This window comes from Apis florea, unplaced genomic scaffold (assembly GCF_048593485.1).
Source record: "Apis florea isolate Af1SG1 unplaced genomic scaffold, ASM4859348v1 contig_2492_pilon, whole genome shotgun sequence".
Taxonomy (NCBI): Eukaryota; Metazoa; Arthropoda; class Insecta; order Hymenoptera; family Apidae; genus Apis; species Apis florea.
This window is the reverse complement of record NW_028256593.1, coordinates 5408553-5433239: the sequence shown is the minus strand read 5'-3', so window position 1 is coordinate 5433239 and position 24687 is coordinate 5408553. Positions and strand designations below refer to the sequence as shown.

The 24687-nt window shown below is 35.3% G+C and overlaps 2 protein-coding genes across 2 annotated transcripts in view; one reads left to right on the top strand and one right to left on the bottom strand.

Annotated features, from left to right (window-relative positions):
- DIP-lambda (Dpr-interacting protein lambda) overlaps window positions 1-24687 on the top strand; it is a 69250-nt gene that overhangs the window by 21953 nt on the left and 22610 nt on the right. Inside the window, exon 2 of the mRNA XM_086906368.1 lies at window positions 15227-15265. The gene's annotated coding sequence lies outside the window, so the exon portion shown is untranslated. The remainder of the gene's footprint in view (window positions 1-15226; window positions 15266-24687) is intronic.
- Window positions 13026-18606, bottom strand: LOC147657961 (uncharacterized). The gene is made up of 4 exons (XM_086906372.1): window positions 18075-18606; window positions 13477-13603; window positions 13242-13341; window positions 13026-13165 (listed from the first exon to the last, which is right to left on the bottom strand). The coding sequence occupies exons 1-4, from the start codon at window positions 18133-18135 to the stop codon at window positions 13085-13087; spliced, it is 369 nt and encodes a 122-aa protein (XP_086762498.1). The 5' UTR covers window positions 18136-18606; the 3' UTR covers window positions 13026-13084.

Below are 24687 nucleotides of genomic sequence, written 5' to 3'. Positions count from 1 at the left end.
ATTTCGCGTTTAAAGCGAGTCTTTCACAAAAAATTGATTTTACGAATATTTCAACGAATGTAGTTGGTTAATAATTTTTTATATATTAATATATATTTTTTTATATTATTTTAGATTGAAATCGTTTATAATTTCGTACAAAATACGCGTAAAACTGGAGGGTTAAATTACTCGATAAAGCATAAATAAAAAAAATGTGTTTTTTAATTTTAACTTTTCGCACTTTGTTCTTTACAAAAGTGACAAAAGTGAGAAAAGTTAAAATTAAAAATAAGAAATATTTACTACGACGTGTAGTTAGGAATATTGGCAGAATAAATCGAGCTTTATTAAATTTGTACAAAAAAAAACAAATACGGTCGGAAGGAAAAATATCGAAAAATTTATTTTCGTTTACAATCGATTAATAACTTTATATAAAGTTACGTTTCAAGTTACTCTCGAATACTTTTTCGCGGTGGCTGTAATTGTTACGCACTCTCGACGCGGATAGAAAATCGAATTTTCAAACAATTTTGTTGCATCGCGCTCGAACGTGTTACTATAGAATTTCTATATACACCGTGGTGTGCGCGTTTGTTATCACATTTGTTTCGCATATCAAATCGACGTTACGCTTTCAATTTTATCTGTCCGTTATTACTCGAAAACACGCCTCTCTTCTTCTTTTTTTTTCCTCCGTCCATATTTTACCGTTCATTCTTCTTCGCGATTTCGAATACTTATAATTTTCGCCGGTTTCCAAAAATGACTATGTATCGATTATGATTTTGAAATGGAAATCTTTCACTTCGTATCGATATTCGTATATTTTATACAAATTTTACGTTCGATGTATTTAATAACAAAATAACTTGGAGTCGCTTCGTTGCATTTTGCGAATAATTGCATTCGCTTGTAAAAGGAAAATTCCTGTGCAATATTGTTATCCAAGAGTTGAACACGAGAGCCCATCGTTTCGTCTTTTTTTAAGCGAACAATTTAACGATGTATCGATATATTCGTTCTATATTCGATTCTCGATCTTTGCGTCAGAAATTCAAATAACTTGCGATTTCCTTGTTATTAACAATATTTCAAGATAAATATAAAAATTGTGGATTGAGAATCGTTGCTTTATTGCAAAGAATTACACTTTACGTTTGGTCTCAAGATTCCGGGAAAATATCAAATTTAGAGAATTTCTCGAGTTGCGAATAAAAGTTTGCTTATACGAATATCCGTTGGAGGAAGATAGGAAGAAAGAGAAGCAAAGTCCGTCTAATTTTTCGACGACGAACGTGTTCACTGCTAAAAAAAAGTCTCGCGCAACGGCTCAAGGACGAGAGGAGTTCTTCGCCTATCCCCACTTCAGACGCTTTGTTGACAATCCTGACACCACAAGCTACATAGAAATGGAAGAGCTATAATTTGAACATTCAAAATTGTAAAAATTATTTTTTAGAAGCTGAAATATTTTCGAGATTATTAATTATTTTGATATAATATTAATATATCTATAATATGTTTAATTTATTTGTATACGTACAATTATTAATTAATTAATCGAATATGGAATTTATTGAATTTAAACTATCGTTTCAAATCATGATTAGCCTACATTTATGAGAAATAAAAAAATTTTTATATTACATCGATATAAATTAGAATACTATGAATTCTATAGCTATGGTAATGCATCGAGGTTTTACTATATGTGACAAATATCATGCTAGAAACAAAAATACGTGTGAAAATAGGCGATTTCTTCCACATTAACCAATCAGACCCGCATTCCTTCCACGAGATTTCTTTCCAATAGTGAATAGTACGCGGCCACCGTTGCAGCGCGCACAGAAAGCCGAAACGTTTCGTTTTAAAAGCGTACGCACAGCTTACACGCTAGTATAAATAGGGAACTAAACTGATACGGAAATTGAGATCCGCAAACTATGCAACCACGACTGAGGCATTGATTGCACCGTGCTAGCGCGTTCCGCTTCGCTGCTAACGTTTCAATGAATAAAGTTAACCAATAAAGCATCGAATCGTACAACATCGTTCGCAAGATTGAAGGTATTCGCGCACGATTCGTTGCGTTTCGTTAAAATTAATGCCACGAATCGCTTTTATACTTGCATCGTTGCAATTGCGCGCGCCAAAACCTTCGAAAATATCTAGGATTTGAAATTTTATTACGGATCCTTTTTCTTTCTTTCTTTCTTTCTTTCTTTCTTTCAACGCTTCCTTCGCTCTACGCTTTAATCTCGTTTTCGTTCGTAAAGCGATTAAAGAGTATCAAGAGAAGTTGAATAATATTCGATTCGATTTATCGGTCGATAAAAGATGATCGGGTTAAAGAGAACTTGGTCGAAACGATCTTTCTTAAAAACTCGCCGTTTATCTTTGAGATTGAGTGAACATGAGTGATTGAGATGAGTGATTGTGTAAACTCATATATATGATATATATATGGATTATATATATATATAATATATATTCCTCCTGGGAAGAAAATCATACGTAAAATGTTCTTTGAAAGGAGCGTGTGAAGAGAACATGAGGGAAAAACGTAGTGAATCGAAGTACATTCAAACGTGCACGTCCTAGGCGTTTTTTATAATGGAATTCCTGGCATCTCTGCACCCGGTTATCAGGTTCACTCGCTACTGAAAGTTTAACGAGGTATGTTGGAATCTGTGTAGCGTTTTTGTCGCACTTTTGTAACATGAATTTTTTCTCTGTTCCAATGAAATTTTCAACGTTAAAGACAAACGAATAAAATCGAAAGAAAATTTAATTCGACCGCGTGCTTCTAATTTTATCGATCGAATCGTTGTATTCCGATCGGAATTACACTTTTCTTTTTTCTTTTTTTTTTTTTTTTTTTTAAATGATTTCTCACTAACAAACCTCTTTTAATAATAGATGGATTCTTGCGAGATATTGCGTATTTCGCTCATATGTACGAAATGGTAATGAAAAAATAGGATTAATTTCGAGTGGTTCGAACAACGCGTAAAAATAGAAAAAAAAATTTATTCGAGTGTAACTTTATATCGAGGAAAATTGAGTCGAATGTTCACCTCGTTTAATAGATTTTTCTTACAAACTTGTTGCTTCTACTTGCGCTTGTATTCAAAGGTTTTTCTACTTTTTTTTTTTTTTTTTTTCTACTCTCCTCTTTAACCTCTATTACATTATTAGCGAGAATTCGTGAAGGATGTATTAAATTATTTACAAGTAGAGGAAAAAAAGGATGAAATGAAAATTTTTACGATAAAAACGATGGAAAGGAAAGGGGGAATATTTTACAATTTTATTCCTCCTACAAATTTCCAACGTTTCGAAGGAAATCGAGATACTGAGTGATAAACGGAAGCCAAACGATGAAACGTTTTATCATAGATACACTCGAATACATATTTTTGAAAGTTAATAAACGGTTAAACGATATAAGTGGAATTTTCAACATTCCGTTTGCACATCCTTCTTCGCCTCGTGAAAAATGAAATGGTAGTAGCAACTTCCTATCTTGATGATGGTACTCCTATTGTATTTTAATTACGCATTTTATCGCGCGCGATAAATTCTTTCGTTTTTAATACACGGAAATTTCATCGGTTATCGTTCATTCGAGTATATCGATTCAAGATCGATTCGGATAACGAGAAAAAAAATAAATATGAAAAATTCGAAGATTAAACGAAATAAACAACTTGTTGCCAAAAAAAAAAAAAAAAAAAGGATTTTATCGAGCTCGAATCAATATCTAAACTTATACGTAGAGAAATAACGATCCTTTAAATATTTTAGTCATAGATACTTTTTGAAGAAAAGAACAGCAACAACAGTGTATTTAATCAAATTTCAAATTTCGTATTTTTAACGATTCTTTTTTCGAGATAAAAAAAAAATAGAAACGTGCATCGATCAGATTCGTTTCTAATCGTGTCGCGCGGCGTTTCTTTATAAAATTCGAAATAAAGTTCACGCGTAGGGGAAAACAGGAATATAGCGGAGTATGTGTGTACATGCGCGCGCGCGTGTATGGAGAAAAAGGAGGCGAGTGAATGGGCGGGAGAACCAGTTTCAGAGCTTATTCAGAGCAGAAGTGAAATCCTTCGAGTTTCGGGAAAGCGTTGAAGATGTCAAGCACGTAGCTCGGTTCCTGATCATTGCCTCAAGCTTACCATGGAAGATATATGGGAATACCGACGTATACGTTTCACGATCCGCTCAAATCTGGGACAGTAGTTACGATTTTCTTTTTTCCTTTCTTGCTCAGTCATCGATATAAATTCAATATCTTTGCTAGAAAGAAAAAGAAAAAAAAAATTTGTAAATTAATTTTGAGGAAAATTAAGTTTCGAAAATTTGAATTAAATTTTTATCTACTTGTAAAAAATTCTCTTTATAAAAATTCTCATACTTCTTTTTTTTAATTTTTCCACAATTAGTTACGAAAGGTATATAATTTTTAAGGGAGCAGACTCTCTTAAAATTTTTTGTTTCAATAATCCTGACGTTATTTTTTTTTTTTTTTTTTTCTCCCCGAGCCCTGATTAAGCAATAGAAGTTTCCACGTTCGAAACTTTTTCACCCGTTTAGCTGCATATTTTAAAATAGGGAGTTCGGTAATTAAGTTGGCAAGGGACTTGGCTCGATTGACTGGCAACTATCTCGGTTAAAGTTACTCGACCGCTAAAAACGGTATTTCACTCGTTTTTCCCTAGGCGGTGGGTGAACAAGAATTAACGAGAAAATATTACCTTTCGAGATTCGTTATTTTTTACGCGTCGATCGAAAATTTGTAAATTTCCCTTTTCAAAAATCCTTTTTCCCTTCCCTCGAATAAAAATCCATTAGTTATTCTGATTTTTCGCGAATTCTACTTAAAAAAAAAAATTCCTGGAACTAGTATCTGCCCAATTGTACAGAATCCATTATTTTTAACGAATCGATATCACCGAGTGCGTTTGCGAACAATTTTTTCTCGAACGCAGAACGATAATCGCCGCCATTCCCCACTTCCTTCGTTAAGTGTCTTGACAAAAGTTTTCCCGACAAGAGAAATTTATTATTAATTATTGAATTACGTGGTATCATCCCGAGCAATGGAAATATCAACGTAACCGAAGCGAAGAGGGGATCAGATAGATCGCGACGATTCGATTGACCGATCAACTGAAGCGGTTACCGAGGCAGGAATCAGGTATCGGAGATGGAGAGAGAGAGAGAGAGAGAGAGAGAGAGAGAGAGAGAGAGAGAGAGAGAGAGTGGTGGTGGTGGTGGTGGTGGTGGTGGTGGTGGACGCTCGAGGGGGTAACAGGTCGGATGTCCGGCAGTCCGTCACCGACTATCCCCCAGTATCTCCGGCGTGGTCCACCACGTAGTACACTCTCCACCCTGTATACTCATATCGCCGCCACCTACATAACAAGTCCTGAATATGCATATATTCGACTAACCCCCGACATCCTTGTGTACACGCGTGCACAACCGTTATCCCTCGATTTCTCTCTTCTCTTCCTTCCACGAACATATATATATATATATATATATATATAGCACGCACACACATATATATATATATATGGTTGGAATTCGCCCCCTCGATTCGATCCAGTCCCCTCTCTTTCTCTCTCTCGCGGCTCTCCGACTACTTGATTTTCCGCTTTCCTTTGTCATCGTCATCCCTCTCGTTTCCACTCGGTCATCCATACCAACCATTCACGCCAGTTCACTATCTGACAACGCAAGAATTTATCACCGTCGTGTCCATTCCCCCCTCTATGTTCGAATTTTCGCACGAATCTAGTCAAACTACGAAATTCCAACTGTTGGAAAGAGCGATGCTACTTGCTTCTTTTCGAGTCGCGCAGGCGACGAACAAACCTGTTGATTCGTTTCGAAATATTTGAAAAAAGATAGATCGAAGAAATATGTTGGATCGTGTATAACAGTATCGTGGAACGATTGAAAATGAGCGTTTAGCTGACCGCGTTTCTCGGCTCGGTAGAGTAGCAGTTCGCATAACAGAGGCTGCGTCTTTGTACAGAGGATCCCTTTGATGGGAATAGCTTTGCCATCTTTTTAAGTTTCCTAGTTTCCCTACTATGCTGCCCTCTGCGTCTACCATCGGTAGTATCGCTGTTTCCCCCTCTCCTATTCACGTATCTATCGTTCTCTTTCCTTTCTCCTTTCTCTCTTTCTCTTTCCCCCCTCCCCATTTATCCTACCGCGTTCGCCCATTCGCCGCCGTTTGACACGACGATCGCGAACCATTTGAAAGTTAGCGGAGAAAAGGGAGAAGCCCCGTTCCACAGAGAGGGGTCAGACTCGATATAAAAAGGCTGCAACTTTAATGGACCGTCGAGCCATCTCCGATGCGGACTACTGCTATTACTCCTGTTGCCTCTCTCTCCGTTTGCGCCATAGTCCGTTTCTTACGCGTTTTAAATCGCATTAACCGTTCTTTTTCTTTCTTTCTTTTTTTTTTTTCTTCTCTCCTATCAATTATTTTCCCCGGAAAAAGTCTATCTATTTTAAATCCAAACGATGTCGAAAAAAACGTTTCTTTTTCACAGTTTTATAATTCCTGTTGAAGCGTTCAATTAACGAAGACTAGGTTTTACGAAATTCGCTGACCAACCGGGGTGTATTAATCCATGGTGTATCAGGCCCTCCCCGACGCAATTAATTAACTGTCAAAATAGTAGGCGTCGCTTTAATCCACGCTCGATATGGCTAATTACGCGTAATGCAACCGAATATGGATCGTTTCGTGAAAATTGCCATTTTATTACCGACATTTACCACTTTCTCGTACTTTATAACAGACAGGTCGATTTATTATATTATAAATTTGCGAGCAACGCAGTAGTTAGTTAGAAGTTGAAGTTTTTTCTTCTCTCTTGTGAAACTTGGCGGAGGAGGGGGGGGGGAAGAGGGAAATGACGTCGATTTTCTTTTCTGCGAATAAACAAACGTTATAGTTAATTCGGTTCTCGTAGCCTCGATATCAATTTCCATATTATAACCTCGACACGTGTGCTACACGTTGTGTACCTCGTGTTCTACCAGATGCCGATATAACCTGTCAACGATAAGCTACGCGTATGCGATACCCGACATTTTTGCCGCCATTCTAAATTCCGCTAATTTTCTTTCGCAACAAAATTCATATAATAAATAAATAAATAAATCGAGAAATTTTATCTCAAATATTATACGCAAACATTGATAAAAGTGTAGACGACGATATTTTGATATTTCGGCCTACGTTGAAAAGTTAGCCTAATTGGTCTCACGTTTCGTTGTGATTCATAGGCGAGTTGAAAAATCCAAGTTGTAGAAATTAACGTTGATTGAATCTACGTAATTGCGTTTTGCCCAATATTCATAAATAATAATTATCGGATCGTTTTTGCAAACTTATCAACTTGTATCGATTATCGCAGGGGAATCGATTCGTTCCAATTAATTCGCACGATCGGTCGCAACACGGTTTCGTCTACCTGAAACGCGTCTGTCTACGATACATCACAATACGTCAAGCACGTTTGGGGATACGTTGATTCAGTGACTATGAAAATAGCTATGCGCGATTGACCCGTGTAATATGGTTAATTCGCATGACGATTTGGGATCGTATGAAAATTCAAACGCGTGTCGTCAACGAGATTTAATCGACCAAATCCGGAATATTGGAATCGGATTCGAGTTCTAAACTGTATTTTGCCGCCAATCGCGTCGCTGTGGAAATCCTATCGCGCGTATGAAAATACATTTTCTCTACATTTTTTCAAAAAAAAAAAAAAAAAAATTTGCATCATTATTATAATTTAAATATTTTTTTTTTATTTTTACATTTTTCATCCTCACTTTTGCACACGCGTATCCCGTTAGAGAACTGTCGAGTTTATATTTGTGTAGAAATGCGACTCACGTCTTTGTATATATACGCGTGAATTGGCGTCCTTTTCTCCTTTCAACCGTCGTACGATGTATAACGAGCTCAGTAGAACAAAGGCATCGACGCGATCCACATCTATATAACATAACTTATTTCTATTTCCTTTATTAAATATATTCTTTGCTGTGCGTTTTTTATTTTAATTAAATCATTTTACAATTTATTCTCTAAAAAGAACAATTTACTGATTGTTCGATTACGTAGAGAAAGAGAGAGAGAGAGAGAGAGAGAGAGAGAGAGAGAGAGAGCGGAACGAGAATACGTACGCGTAGTTTTCTCGAGCGACGAAGAAATTTTCGAGGAAAATCGCGAGCGAAGAAAACGTATACGCGCTTCAAATACGATGAACTTAATGGACGAATAGCGAAACAGTGTTTCATGGGTTTACCGTGAAAGCATTTTCGAAAGCCCCATTACGAGAACCCTATCCTCTGAAAAGCGCCATTAATGGTCCATGCTATATCTTCTCGTTTCATTTAGACCCCTTTACCTTTGTCATTCGACTTCGTTGTCATCGTTTACATTCCAAAATTGCGAATAACGAATCCTTCTTCGATATAAAAATATCTCTGAGAGAGAGAGAGAGAGAGAGAGAGAGAGAGAGAGAGAGAGAGAGAGAGAGGTTTTCGGGCTGCGTTAAAAAATTCGCCTCATATTTTTTCACAACTCGACTTTTATCGAATCGATACAAGTTATCCCGTAGATTTGCCAAACTTTCGGAAACTGGAAGAATAAGTGGATAGAATTGGAATTATAGGAAATTATTTCCTCGAGTTAGGAATATAGTTTCGGAAGAAAACAGTTCCATAGGTTCGCAGTATGACCGTTTCATTGATCGCAGTTTCTCGAAAAGTGCCATTAGTGGGTTAGAAAGTAGCGCGGCCGGTGTCTCGAAAGAGGTTGCGCCAAGGCCATTGCGATTCTGAAAACTTGGACGATTGCAATAACAATTGGGGAAAGCTACGGCATTACCCCCTCCCCCTCCTCCAAAGTAGCGGCAATGGTTTTGCGCGAGGCGGAAAATCTTCGAACGAGATAGACGAAGTAAATTCGCGCTTGGTATCGATGAAGAAGCAGTAGTCTCCGTTTTCTTATTTCTTATTTCCTTTGGAAATTCTCGTAACGAATAAGCAAGTAATTTGTGATTTGTACCTTTTATCGGTTAGATAGGATCCAAGGAAAGTTGATGGTGGAAAAATTTTCCGGAAATTTAGAAAGGAAAGGGGGAGGAATGTAATATCCCTGTGAAGGAATGCAATATCGTCCATTTCTTGGGTGCAACCGATACACCGTTTCGCGGTCTATGCGTGATGCGCGCGAGCAAAACCTATGAATACAATGTTGCCGAATGTTTCGTAATGACGTGGTGGTGCCCGTCTGTGAAACTGCTTTTGAACGAGTAACGATATGTAACGAGGCATTGCAAAACGGGCATTCGTTCTCTTTATCCACTTTTATCTCGATCGTGTAAAATCGAATGCGGTTAATTACGTAATATAAGTACGTAAAATTTTAAGAAAATTACAATATTTTTTCACCGTTAAATCGAAATGAACCGATCCCTTTTGTAAGAATTAAATTTTACGATTCGTTTCTCGAATTTAAAGTCGAATTTAAAAAAAATTCAAAAAATGAAATTTCATGATAAATTTATTTGAAATATCTTTATGATCCTTTGTTTCATAATTACTTATTATTAAGTTAATTATCTATATTCCTTCCAATTATTATTTTACTAAGAACATTTTGACTAATGCAATCACGAATTTTATTTACTTTTAAATTATTATTACGTATATAATAAATTTAAAATTATTTCAAAATCAAATATGAATCAAACATTATCCCATTAAGTATAATCTTATCGTTAACATTATGATTCAAATTTTTAATTTATTTAATTTATAATAATTCTTTACAATTTTTAAGACATTTAGTTCCTTCAAATTCTCCAGTTTTTTTTTAAATAAATTTCACAGTAATTATTGAATTAATTAGATCATTCTCTTCGAATGAACGAGCAAAGTTTTGAATAATTTGGCAACTGTTGACAATCGTTTGACTTTATTTCCGAGCGAATGTCATATAACTAGCCCGTATCTATCTGATCCGAGTTGTTATACTTTGAACTTGTTGTTGCCGCGGAACTCTCGTGTTTCCAATCTCGAACTTCGCTTTCGCCAAGAGTCCCATTCTCCTTTCATCTGGTTGAAAGATGCGCAAAATTCTTATAAAGAGTTTCGCTTTGTTCTACGCGGCGAGTCAATGAAATATCATCATTTTTATTCTCTAATAACTTGTTTCTTTTCGATAGAAAAATATTCGAAGAAATACGACGTTTTTTTTGTATAATTTAAATTCGCAGAAAGTAAGTTTAGAAAAATACACAATGCCAACTAACGAAAACTTCAACTTGTTCGAAATCCAGATCGCAACTCAAATTTCATATCTTCTGTTTACTGCTGGAAAGAAGTCTCGCAGGACGGCACAAGGACAAGAGAGGTACTTCGTTGGGACCGCCCATCCCCACTTCAGATGTTTACAATTCTGATACCCGACACGCTACATAGTAGTAGAAGAGCTATATATAATTTGAATATTTAAAATCGTAAAATTTATTTTCATTCATGAAATTACGTTAGGATAATCATCTAAAATTGGAAATTGAAATATTTTCGAAAATTATTATTAATTATTTCGATATAATATTAATATATCTATAATATGTTTACAGCTTATTCACATCTTATACAATTATTATTTTAACCACTTAATATGAAATTACATATATAAATCAAGCTATAATTACAAATCATAATTAGTCTGCGCATATTATGAGAAATAAAAAAATTTTTATATTATATCGATAGAATATTCTGTGCCTACGCTAATGCATGGAAGTTTAAATATAGATTGTCGTTTTGGATCAGTATATGTGACAAATACCATAGTAGAAACAAAAATACGTGTGAAAGTGGGCGTTTCCTTCCAAATTAACCAATCAGACCTCGCATTTTCGCGAGACAGTATTGTTTACTGTTGCTGGAAAGAAGTCTCGTGGGACGACACAGAGGCAAGAGAGGTTTTTCGTTATATATCTATAGTATGTCTAGCTTATTCGTACAATTATTATTTTAACTACTCAAATACAAAATTATATTTATAAATTATCGTTACAAATCGTAATTAGTCTACGCATATTATGAGAAATAAAAAAATTTTTATATTATATCGATATATTAGAAATTATTTATATTATTTTGAATTCTGTGCCTACGCTAATGCATAGAATACCATGGTAAAAATGCGTGTGAAAATAGGCGTTTCCTTCCAAATTAATCAATCAGGCCCACGTTCCTTCCTTCTTTCCACCAGTGAACAGTACGTTCGACTCAAATTTATTCATAATCGGATAACAAAACGTGAACATTATTATTCCAGTGCAAATATCACAAGTACTACTTCGATATGGTACTGTAAAAAAAAATTGAATTACTTTTCTTTCTCTGGAATCGATCTTCTGAAAGATCGTCGAATATGTTAAACGCGTTGATCACTTCGAGCTCGATGATCGCCTAAAGGGCGGAGCTTCTATAACGGTTAAATGAAACACGAGTTGATTGGCTCTCGATTCGAGAGCATCTGTTATCCGTTGCTCTTTCGACTCATTAACGTTTCGAATGGTTCGGATAGTTGGCCGAAATACTAATCTCTTTTTTTCATCCATTTTCATACGTATATTCCGAATGTTCGTTACATTTTTTTTTTTTTTTTGGCAAGAATCACTATTTAATTTATTCGTACGAATCTTGGTTCTTTTTTTTCGCGAACTATAAATGAAAAATATCGGAAGAAACGTATAAATCTTTGGCGAGTTCCGTCGAGCGAGCAGATTCTTCAATCGAGTGGTATGAAAATTCGATTCATTGATGAAACATGCAAATTCGTTACGTGTTATCGCATATGCATACACGGGAGAAAATTTTCAAGAGCTTAACCAAACAATGGATCGCGTTACAGATTATGGATTCAGGATTTCATTCGTTCCTTGTACCAACCATCTTCATCGATCTACGCTATTTTTATTTACCATCCCTGTACAATTAATATTCCACCCAACGTTCCATTTCTTATTATCCTTACCCCTCCCGATGTATATGTATGAAATATTCATTTTTTCCTCAATAATCTTTTTTCACAATCGCCCGAATAGATCTAGATCGGATTCGAATTCGATAATGAAGCGATAAGACAGCATCGTGCGGTCTGACTGGTTTGCTTTTCACTCTCGTGGCGTTCACAATAGGCGCGACAATCTCTCGAGCGCTAGGGATGCAGTCACCGTGTTGAGAGCGTAATTATGGATAGTGGTGGAGGGGAGGGGAGGAGACGTCGAGGGTTGCACTGTAACTTATGCGTCCTATCGGACCAACTCCACGCACGGTGTTCTTAAAACGTTCTCGCGTCTATTGCGAGATTGTTCAATTTAACTGTGTTTTAATATTATTATTATTGTTATTGTTATTATTATTATTAAGAAAAAGAAGAAGGAACTGATCCTTTCTATTTTCTGATCAAATTTTTTTTTTTTTTTTTTTTTTTTTCTTTCCTTTTTCTACATTATATTCTCGATCTCGGCCCGTGAATTAAGAGCAGCAAGAGAACGCGGTTCGAAGCCAGAGATAATTCGAACGAAGAGGTTAAGAATTATTTTTGAATAAAGGGGAGAGATATGGCCGTGTAAAAATGTAAAAGTTTTTAACGTAACAATAAACGAAAAGGGTGTTTCGTTCCTGCCTCCATTATGCATATATTCATTTATGACATACTGCACGTGAAACGTTTTACACGCACGCCAGCCCATTTAATACCTGGAGCAAAGTTTCCGCTCGTTTATCTTTTTAGCCGACCACTTAATTTCCATCGAGTTCGTTAAATTCATTTCCACCGAAAATCCTTGATGTTCTTGGTCACTCTTCGAGGTACGGGCACGGTTACGCGTGCGCTGATATATTCACCCTCACCTCCTCCTCCCCCCTCCCTCCTCCTCCTCCTCGCTCTCTTTCCACTGAACTTGGTTTGAATATATTCTAGATTCATTCTGGCACGAGTGGATGGCCTAGAGATTTATAGGGGAAGGTTGCACCATTGACAAAATCCGCTGGTAATACCCGTCCCGCTCCATAGATACCGGTTACATAAAAATCCCTGGGCGTAGAGAATTTTTCTGGATTTAGATTAATGACGCCCGATATTTCGATATATCCTAATAGCGTTTCCTTACCCGAGTCCCCGAGTACAATTTCTGCATCCCCACGTTTCGCACCCCTGAAATTATTTCGAATCTCTTTTTCTTTTTTTTTTTTTTTGAACAATTCGTCACGCTGGAACGAAAAAATTGAATTTTTAGTTCGAAAATAAAATTTACGAACGAGACGATTTTTACTGTTTTTTTAATTATTAAATATTTCGATTGATGTATTATAGGAATATCAAGCTTTTGGGCAAGACTTACTTACTTATCTTTAATTTGCCATGATTTTCCATTATTATTAGATTTATTCGATTTATTCGAAAGTTTTCTTTTAATGGTAAAATATGTCGTTAATATTCTTGGAATACGTAATGCGTATTGAAAGCTATTGCCTGCAACGGATATATTAAATTGTGTAAAGGAGGAGAGAAAATATTGTATTGATTACAAAAATGATATAAAATAATCGAGTTTACATTGATTCGTGAAATTAATTATTACTTCCAATGATTGGCTCTGATAAACTTATTTGGTTTGACAATTAATTATCTAATGGATCACAGTAGCAGTAGAAATATTAGTTCAAAATCAATAATTTCCATCGTATTTGACCAATATTTGATCAGGCAACATGACATGATTAACTAGAATTATAACTCCCGATGAGAGGTTCGATTACTCCTATTCAATACCATTCGTGTTAAATGAACAGAAAGTTATCGTATATATCTATCAGATAACGAATTAAATAATTGTAGTAAAAATTTATATTTTTAAAAGGCAAGTTTGCACGCGTAAAATTAAGAAAGAAAAGAAAGAAAGAAAGAAAGAAAACGATAGATTTCTGCAATTGTTCGAAACTTTCGATATTAATACATCTTCCATGTAAAAAGCTTGAAAAGGAACTGAAAATTGTGTCATCGAAACTCACTCGGAAAATAGACGAAACTATACCATTGAAGTCCTTTTTTTGTTTCATCCCGATATCTCAATCGGAGATATAAACTTTCAAAGTATCCATAATGCTTAAGACAGTGTGGAGATTATGAATGGGCGACCTAGTAACCTAAATATTTCCCCTAGAAATGCGTACGTCCTTTCAAGTAGTGAAAAAAGTTACTATGTGCGTTTGCCATTGACCAGTTTCACTTGCGACAAGTCGGTGAGATGCGAGCAAGAGTTCCGAGTCGATGGCAATGAAAACGAGATAGTAAGCGATTAAAAATTACTCTTCTCTTTACACGACGATATCTCCGGGACCGGAAATCGTATCGGGATAAATGAAAAAGCGTTTTAATAAGTAAGATTCCACGTTTCCAACGATCTTTCATTTATCTACAGGAAATTGTTATTTTCCGAGTTATAGAGCTTCAAACTTTTTCTAATTTTAATACGGTTTGAAAGCTAAGTTTTAAAGGTGAATTGCGTGATAGATAGATATGTTTATTTCTGCAAAAAATATATAACGCTTTATAACGATTTTTTTAATGGTATCTCGAAAATAATTTACATTTGTTCGTGAAGAAGAATTTTTTACTTCTTGTTTCTTCCGTATTCTCGTCGATTTTCAATTTTCTATAATTTTATAAAAGACTTATTTTGGCACGAAGAAATAACCTTTAAAATTGTATCGCCTGTAACGATGTACCGTAACAGAATCTAGAATGATGTCAGAGTTAATTATCAAGCGTATCCTCCGAGTTTCTTCTTGCTTATTGGTGATGTTAGAGGATTGTACGAGCATGCTTAATGATTTTGCTCTTGTACAGATGTCGACCTTCGCGGCTGTTTATAACGCGTTTACATAATATATGTAACAGAAAGTTATACGATCTCGGTCGTTTACGTTTCATATTCCGTATTCGATTCTTCTCGTTTCTTCAGCTTTAAATTATTTAAACTTTATATTTGATACGATAAAATAAACAAAGCTTGAATAAACACGCGTTTATTTTATATCGTAGATTATATAACGTGTATAATTTATTAAAATATTGTATTTGTTGAAATTTCAGGAAGTGGAAGAACAGCTCTTTGATGTACGAATCCCTAAAGTAAGTGAGTTATCATTATAATTTAAAAAGCAATTAAAAATTTCCAACATTTTAACATTCTTAACCAGAATATCTTTCGCTCGACCGTCCACTTTCACTGACCTTCGATGCCACGTTACGATCGTGCTTTTTTTTTTTTTTTTTTTCTCTCCATTGAACGTATCCAAAGATTAATCATTAGATTAAAAGAGAGAACGTTAAGTCCGTTTTAGACGCCGATGCTAAAAATAAAACGGTGATATATGGATGGTAATTTCGGTATGCATCAGGTTAATTTGTGAAAATAATCGATTAAAATGCAATGTCCAGAGGCATGAATACAAAACCATGTGGCGTGTTGCGGTCAGGTCGTATTCTATTCCATGCATTTGATTTCGAGTGCATGTGGTCTACGGTACAACTCAGAATATTTATAACATGTATGTGTAATGAAATGTCTCATCTAGTTTACATATATGCGAATTTACTAACTTACAAGTTGCGAGTCCTCGTTTCTAATTCTCGCCAAGTATACGCGTAAATGATAAACTATATGAAGATACAAATGCAGAAATTGTAAAAAATTGGTACAGCATTAACTTATTAAATATTCTTCTAATGAATTTACAAATTTTATTATCCCTTATAGAAAATTTTACGTATTTTGACGATAAAGAATGAAATATAATATATGATCAAAAATAAAAGTTGCTTTTAAAATCTTTTTTTTTCTTTTCGAGAGAGAGAGAGAGAGAGAGAGAGAGAGAGAGAGAGAGAGAGAGAGAGAGATGTTTGCATAAAGTGGTCTCTATTGTTTCCATTGTTTTCGTGACACCTATAAAAACGTTTCGAAAAAAATCGTTCTTTTCGAAAACACGAATTTTCACCATCTTTATTAAAACTCTGGACGAGCGCGCGACGCTCAAAAGCGAGGAAAAAAATTTGTCGGGCCATCGATAAATTCCTAACCTAAATCAATTTTCATCGCGTGTAATGGTAACCGAAAAAAAAAAAAAAAAATTTTTCGTCATCGATAACTGTTATAACCTGATTTCAACCAGCTATGTGTATGATGGTTACCAAAAAAAAAAAAAAAAAGAAAAAAAAAACCGAAAATAATTTTCATTATCGATTACTACAGTTATTCTTAACCCCGAAACAATTTCAATCGTGTTGGAAAAAAAAAAAAAAAGAAATATTTCTCGTCATATTAAAATAAATTTTCATCACATTGATTATTTATAAACAAAAAAGGATTTATACGAAATATCCGATGATTTTAAATATTTATATAATCGTATTCAAACGTTACCGAATGGGGTAAAATGTATTATTTCGGCTGGCTATAAACTCGATTCCAACTGGAAAGCGATTGGATCCGAACGAGGGAACCCAAAATTCCTGAAAGCGCTCCACGTCTCTCTCATACGGAAATTCCTTTGGGATTACCAAATATCTCGAGAAACAAAGTGTATTATTTTGTTCCGTGGAACGTTCGAAATATTTGCGATAAGCATTGTTGCCAAATTATCGAGAATCGATAATTTAAAAGATTATTTTATAATTAAAAATTCACAAATTACAATTACACGTTATGGCAATACTTGATGCTATTTATTTCAGGATATATAATAGTCACGCATGCGCGATTGGGAGAAAGTAGCTTTCGCATCGCAAATAATATAAAGCGTAAATAGCTCGACGGGTAAATGCATCGATCGTTCGTTAAAACGCGTATAGTATATTGGCGCACAATGGCTAGTTGTTTAATATCACGATATAAAGTTGATCGTAGCTTTGGGCGTTCGTCCAACTGCAAAACTATCGTGGATGCCTAAAGGCGTTCGAGGACTCGATGAGGATATACGTCGAATATCCCTCCGGACAATGGTCTTCGAGGAAGGCATTGATCGACCCTTCTATTCGCATAGTTGGCGAATAATCGCCGCGCTTGGCGCGACGCGATAATTATTTCGAATCTACGAAAACTTCCTCGCGCCCTGTAAATTCTCTGAAAATCGAGTCGATGCTTTACGAAAAAGAAGGAAACTTTTTCCTCCGATGCTTCCACTTGATGTAGTTCTAAAATCTTGTTGATGGAAAACTACGAACGTACTTACTTTTTATAAGCAAGTACGTTTATATTTTTCTTCTGTCTTGTGAAATTTTTTTTTCCGTTTTAAACTTTAAATTGTTCGTTGTTTGCAGTTCGTTGTTTTATACACAAACAAGAAAATAGAACGGACGGTATTATTATAATTGAACGTTGAAAAGTTACCAAAATTATTCAGGTGAAACGAGAATTTTATCATTGATGGATAAAGTAGAACAATCGTCAATATCGATAGATTGTTGCGCTATATGATGATGATGATCGTAGCATTCTTTAAGCCGATAACAATACACGCAGCGTAGTCACGAGATGTCAATTGCGCAAATTTAGCTTATTGTTAGTTTATTTGCACGTATTATTTTGCAATTGTAAATTTATTCGATGTTACGATGAACGTTGCCAAGTGCATTTGCGTTTTATTTTTTTGGCGAAAGGAAAATTTCAATATTAAAAAAAAATAAAAAAAATAAAAAATGATAAACTCTCGCTCTATTTTATTTACGTCCAAATAAAATCTTAACTTTTTAATGAATAAAAAATGATTCAAATCCTATACGTAATACGACTTTTATGATTTATACATACGATAATGAATGAATTTTTCATTCATGATTTATCAAACACGCAAAGTTATTCAGTTTTCTCTTGGAACATTCCATACGTAAATATATAAAAAATGCAAATACGATGAATTTGATATAGTTGTAATTTCTATACCTGGACGTATATATACTTCATCAAATATTCCATTGTTCCGTATTATTTCATAAAAGTACATCACATTACTTTAAATAGCGCCATATTGTTGGAACATCGTCGTGTCGTAAAACGTTTGAAGGTACATAACGATACATATATATATATGCCGATTATAAAACGTTTCACACGAAGCACTTGACCCGTCTAAAAACCACCGAGTGTCGTATGCAATTTGAATGAAAATGCGGTAAACGATGATGGTTGTTTATCAGTGGCTAATGACGCGTCGTTTAGTTTGGACCGATGAAAACTGGCCTTTACTCATTTTCGGCATGCCACCACCTGCCTGTGTATCCACGTTCGTCTACATACACCTCGTTTCTATTTATTCTCGATAGACACGAATTTTCGGTGTCGTTACACTCTTGCGGTCGATCGAAACGCTTTTGAATTACCATTTGTGTACAATTGCCACGATTCGAACGCACCATTAGTTAATTTCGTTAATACGAAACGTATATCGCTACTTTTCCAACACGTGTCTCGCAAATGGATGCTAAATATTAACGGATCGCGTAAAATCGATGATCGGAAGTTGTGTGCATTGACGACACTCGGATTGGCGGCACCGTTTCCTCTCGAGAACTATCGAAGATCGATCGTATCGACAGATTCCTAAACCTCGTTCCTCCTTACATCGCGTTTCGAAGATGGCGCGCATCACTCGTTCTCGTGAGTTGAACAGAAGAGATACCGGAATCAGTTTCTGCCGCTAGATTGTCTTCTTTCGTTTCCATTCGACCTGGATGAACGTTGCCATTGCCTTCAGGAATCTCGACTACGTCGCCATCCTGTATTCCAACGGCTCGATCTCGATCGTAAGTTCGTAAACGCGATACGACTTAACCTATATCGGGACGATCGTTTCACGCGGTAGCACGCAACGTTTGTTGTTTTTTTCGTCCTTATCTTTAAAACTCGACAAATTGAAATAATTAAAAGTAATTCGGTTGTGTTTTATACATGTGTTTCGGTCATTGTGCGTTTGACATCGAATAATTCTATACGAGTGTATAAATAAGTTAACAAGTATTTTCGATAAATTGCAAATTTATGATATTGGGATTGATATAGACGAGTTTTGTCACCGTGGTAACGGCGACCATTTACATTGGCCATTATCGATAGCCATTACTCGCTCGTCTAAATATCACAAAACTCGCGGATATTAACGCAAAAGATTGCAATAATCAATTTTCGCACCGCGAGCCCGCACCGTTTCTACCCAGCTTTCTCTGTGCTTTTAAGTATAATTCGATGTATGCACTGGTAAAACGCGCGTGAAACGTATATACGATAAAACGAGCATCGTGTTTGAAACGAATGTGGACAGTAGTAAAACAAATTTGATCGGTGTAATTTATTAAAAAATATTAAATTCAATCGTTTATTTAAAAAATTTAAAAGTGCAGTATCAAACGATAAAACAATTCTTAAAATATATTATAATAAAAAATTATTAAAAATAGAATTCGTTGTTTGAATATTTTTTTGCATTGTGTATACGTAAGTATACGTATTACGACATACCGTTAAAAGCTATACGTAGTGAAGCATAAACCGTACGTTTTCTGTTTTAACGACAAAAAAAAAAAAGTAAACGCAGAATGTTCGTAAAACCTTAAAAATATAGGCCAGATGCCATCTTGTTTTTATATCAACACTTTCGATGACAAAACATTGTATTTATTTCTTCCCTCTTAGCTTTTTATTTTTTAACTTGTTCCATATCTTCGAATACTTAAATGCATCACAATACACATTCACACCTACAATTCGTTCCTTACATAATACGTATATTTTCACGCACGTGTCGATACGTATCAATTTTTCTTCTTTCATTTATATCCTTCTTCTTTTTTTTTTTTTTTTTTTTCTCACCATTCCCTCTAGAGAAAGAATGAAAAGGAAGAGTCAAGAAACATGGGAAACTATGGAAAAGGAGATGGAGGTGTAGCTAAGCAAGGCAGGCAACCAGGGAAATGCTGATCCGCATTCCCGAAACGCCCGGTATTCCAGCGGTATTGCACGAAATTGCTACACTCTGTCCGCGTCATTCCGCGGCTGGCTATTGTAGGAGCCACGGTTATTCTCCAGTTTCCATCTGCATACCTTTAACTCGTTTCTTCCCCCGATCTTTTCCTTCTTACCTCGCGATTCATTTTCGTTCGGCATTACGTTCTTAAACGAAATATTTTTTTTAATGTAATTTTTTTTTAAGAATTTTAATCGTATAATCCTTTTCTATATTCATGTCGTGTCACGACAAATGTGGAAATAGTGTAAAGTGTAAAATCGCGCACTTAGTGAATCGCCAAGATCACTCTTCTATTTAATATTAATTCGAAATTAAAAGAATATTATTGAAAACAGTGTACAAGAAGATCGAAAGAAAAATTCTGAATCGACATCGAATGGTTTTGAACAACAAGTCTTCGTCTCCCTTTAAACGTCTCGCTTTACATGTTCGGATCTGAAATATGTAAATTTCAAACGACTGACCGATTTTACCATCTATCGATACGTCGTATTTTGATCTCTTTGTGATCCTTCGAGTTTTGATACATGTATGTATTGTACATTTCTCTTTGGACGTTAGTCTCTCCATTGAGACCTATATCATCACCTTGGTTAATCTTGTAGTTGTCAACACGGAGTTTCGGGATGCATCGATCAAATTTCAAATAGATATCAAACAGATTCGTAATGGTATTCGTATACGTGATTCGAGATGTTATATTCGATTCTCTCAGACGCAAAGAAGAGGAGTTGAAAACTGTTACAAGTTATTGTAATATCGATTTTATATACGTCTGAAATATAAGGCGTAATATTCAAAGACTTTTTAGCTGCGCAAGAAAATCTGCCTCGATTGATTTCTAATTTAATTTCTACATTTAGAATATCATATTATTTTTTATTCCATTCTATCAATTTTTTCGAAACGATTTATTCTCGCGCCAATTGAATTTTACAGTTTTCTCGTATGTGAAAAATTCTAGAGGCTCAAAACAATCGTATCATATTGTTTTAACAATTATATCGTAATAATTGAGCATTGAGTAATTATCGCATATAATCTATTTGTACGATAAATTAAATGTAAAGTACATAACCGAGCTCATCTTTCCGTATTCAAGTCCAATACACATTTTGGTTTAGTATAACATACATCACGCGAGAGCTTTGGTACCTTTGCAGCGCAAGTCTCCATCCAATACTAGTGAAATGATGGGATCAGGGAAATCCCGGACCGAAATAACGGAAATTTGATTTCTCTAGTCAGCAATATCAAATATGACTGTTTATTAGATTAACATATGCGCGCGTGCAGCAGTTGTTAATCATAAAATTTATTGCGTTTTCAAGAAATGATGGATGATGCAAAAAAAAAAAAAATGGAAAATTAAATAATAAAGATTAAGAAGAAAGAAATTTTTAGAATTTGTATATTCATTGTTGCTTTTTAAATAATGATATTAAATGGCGTTACAGTTTGAGGATAAATTTTCGCGAGAATTGTCGCGATATCTCAAATTACGAAATGAGCGTTATAACTTGGAAGCTCTTGAAAAAAGAAAAAAAAAAAATGCCTTCGTTCTTCTCTTCACACTTTTAAAGTGTTATCCGAAAAAAAAAATTCCATAAAATAGCGCGAGTTGAAACACGGAAGTTGTTATCTATGGACCAACATATCCGGCGTAAATGGAACGCCGACATACGTAAAACTACAACTTTAAAGTTAAAAGCTAGGTTTCGTTCTAACCTTGAGAATCGTTTATTATCAATTCGTTGGCAAACGCTAAGAAACGAGATTAATAAATACGTTTTGTCATCGCTACTTTAATCAATCACGTTTATATAAATAGAATATGATGTTTTGCAAAAATAACGTACGTTTAATGTAATACTTAATGGTTTTGTTATTATTACACGACACGTTAAAAAATTTAACGCGCAAGATGAAAGTTTATATATTCTAAAAGCTTCGTTTCATTTTGTAACGAGGTATCTTATACATTATCCGAAATACGAAAAAAGGAATCCAATGATATAAATGTTTTTGAGATTAGGTTAAGTTCAATTTTGTTTCATTTTGTGCAGATAGTGATCGATCTTGTAATAGTGTCTTTATATATTCAATATTAAAAATTATATGTTCAATATACAAAAATTTATTTCTCAAAGTTTCGTTTCATTTTGTAACAAAATATCTTATGTATTATCCGATACGAAAAAAGGAATCCAACGATTAAATATTTTTGTCGAAATTGATTAGGTTAAGTTAAGTTTAGTTTCGTTTCATTTTGTGCAAGGTGATAGATCTTGTGATAAAATAGTGTTATATATTCAATATGAAAAGATAAATTCAATATATATATATATATATATATATATATATATATGTAAATGTTTTCGTACAGAAACTTTGGGTTTAGGTTAAGTGATAAATGGAAAGGATATTCGAAGTTTAAAGACAGATTATGCTCACTTGACTGAAATCATAGCGATAACTTCGTTAATCGTGAAATTGATGCAAATATTCGGACAATTGAGATCCGTTGAAAAGATGGTAGGCAAAAGTATAAACATCCATAAGAACAGTGACGCAAGCGCACAAGCGCTCCCTTTGAGCGACTATTGCAAACTACACATACGTAAACGTATGAAGTGAAACGTAACGAAGAAAATTTCTTGTTCTAACTTTCCACAATTTCTCCGCTGTTCTATCGAATTCTGCTGTAACGAACGATCCCCACGTTCGTCTTGCATATAACGAAATCTCGTAACCTCGATAGCATCTACAGGAAGTTGAACAATTTTTAATGCTTCGACAGCATTCCCGTCGAGTGAATAGCCAACTTTGGAAACCGCGTAACATAAGTTGTATAAGGGAAGGAACGAAGGCATACAGGGAATGAGATGAGAAGTTTAAAATTAGAATTGTATGGAGATGGTAATTGCGTGCATCAACGGGGAACACTGCTCGTAGGGAAACTTTTAATTTGGTCATTGAATTAAATGAGAATGGCCCGTTTATGCGTATATGGACCCGTGTACGTACACGTGCACACGTACGTACAGCTCGCCTCTCCAAATAAACAGCCCTCTATGATATTGGACGAGAAATTAAACTTTTGATCGTTCAGCCGTTCCTTGGAATGGGGTTTTAAACTCGAAAAAAAAAAGGAGGGGGGAGGAACCGATGTTCGTCGGTTCGTCGAAAAAGGAAAACGGTTGGCATTGGAAGGCGGGGAGGGGGGGGAGGCGAGAGGAGGGAAGGGGAAAGGCCTCGCACGGAAACACTTTAAAAGTATTCTATGGAAAGAGGCAATTGCGCGTATAAACGAAACACAGTCTCTCTTGGGAAACTTTTTAATTTGCCCGTTCAATTGAATTTCGAATCGCATCTTCGCCTGTTATATTTACACCCGTGTTGCACGCGCGTGTTATACATCGGTGTTGGTACGCACGCCGACCGGCGTATAAATTTTTTTGAAACGATTGCAGATATTGCTGACCAAAGGAGGAGAATTTCCAATAAAGCAATCCGGAAGGAACGGCGCGCGCGCGCGCGCGTTCTTTCTCCAAATGTTGAAAGAAACGGAAAATATTCGACCGGAATGCCAACAAATAATAACGTACGTTTTACAAATACCGTTTCTCGGTTTCTTCGGCGGGGTAATATACATTTGAAAAGTTTGATTTTCACTCTCCACCGATCCGCTCTCATCTTTTCTTTTATTTTTACCTCTTCTCAAACGTATCTCTTGAGGATTATTCCATTTTTTTTTTTTGTTTAACGACATTCATACGATTTTCAGATCTTTACCGAGAGATTTCCCCGGTTTGCACTCGGAGGCGAGGAAAGGAGTTGAAAGATCCGACGCACATCGATTCAAGAAATTTAATTTTCGAGTGAAAAAATATTCGATCACGTATTCTCGTTAATACTCGTATTCACATTATATAGAATATTTACGGGGGGGAAGAATACACACAGATGTATTCTATTATATTGCCAATATACAGGTAACTTAAATATTTAACGCAAACAAACAAATAAACAAACGGCCTCGTATGCGATGTTTAATTAAAAGATTTATATATTGGGTATGTACATAAAAGGAAGAAAAAAAATATTGAAAATTTTATTTCATTTCACAACCGAAATCAATCGATTGTTATTGCATTTAATATTTATTTTTTAGCTTCGAGCTATCGACCTCGGTCCCCATCCCATCCATGGTTATAATATTCGACGTGAGGAGAGTGAGAGAGAGAGAGAGAGAGAGAGAAAATGAAGAGAAGATTTTGCCACGAACCAAGAAATAAGAAAAATAAAAATCGGGGAGGGGGAGGGAGGAAGAATCGGGAAGGAGTATCATGGTCTGAGAAACATATTGTCAACGATCCTATGTGTTCGAGAACCTATCTTATCCTACAACGAAGCCTATTCGCCAGTTTATTATTATTTGCTCGCGAGACGTGGTCTTTCTTTCTGTTGGCTGTGTCCCTTGATACGTAGAATTCTCTTCGGATAATCCTTCGGAGAAAAGGTATAGACACG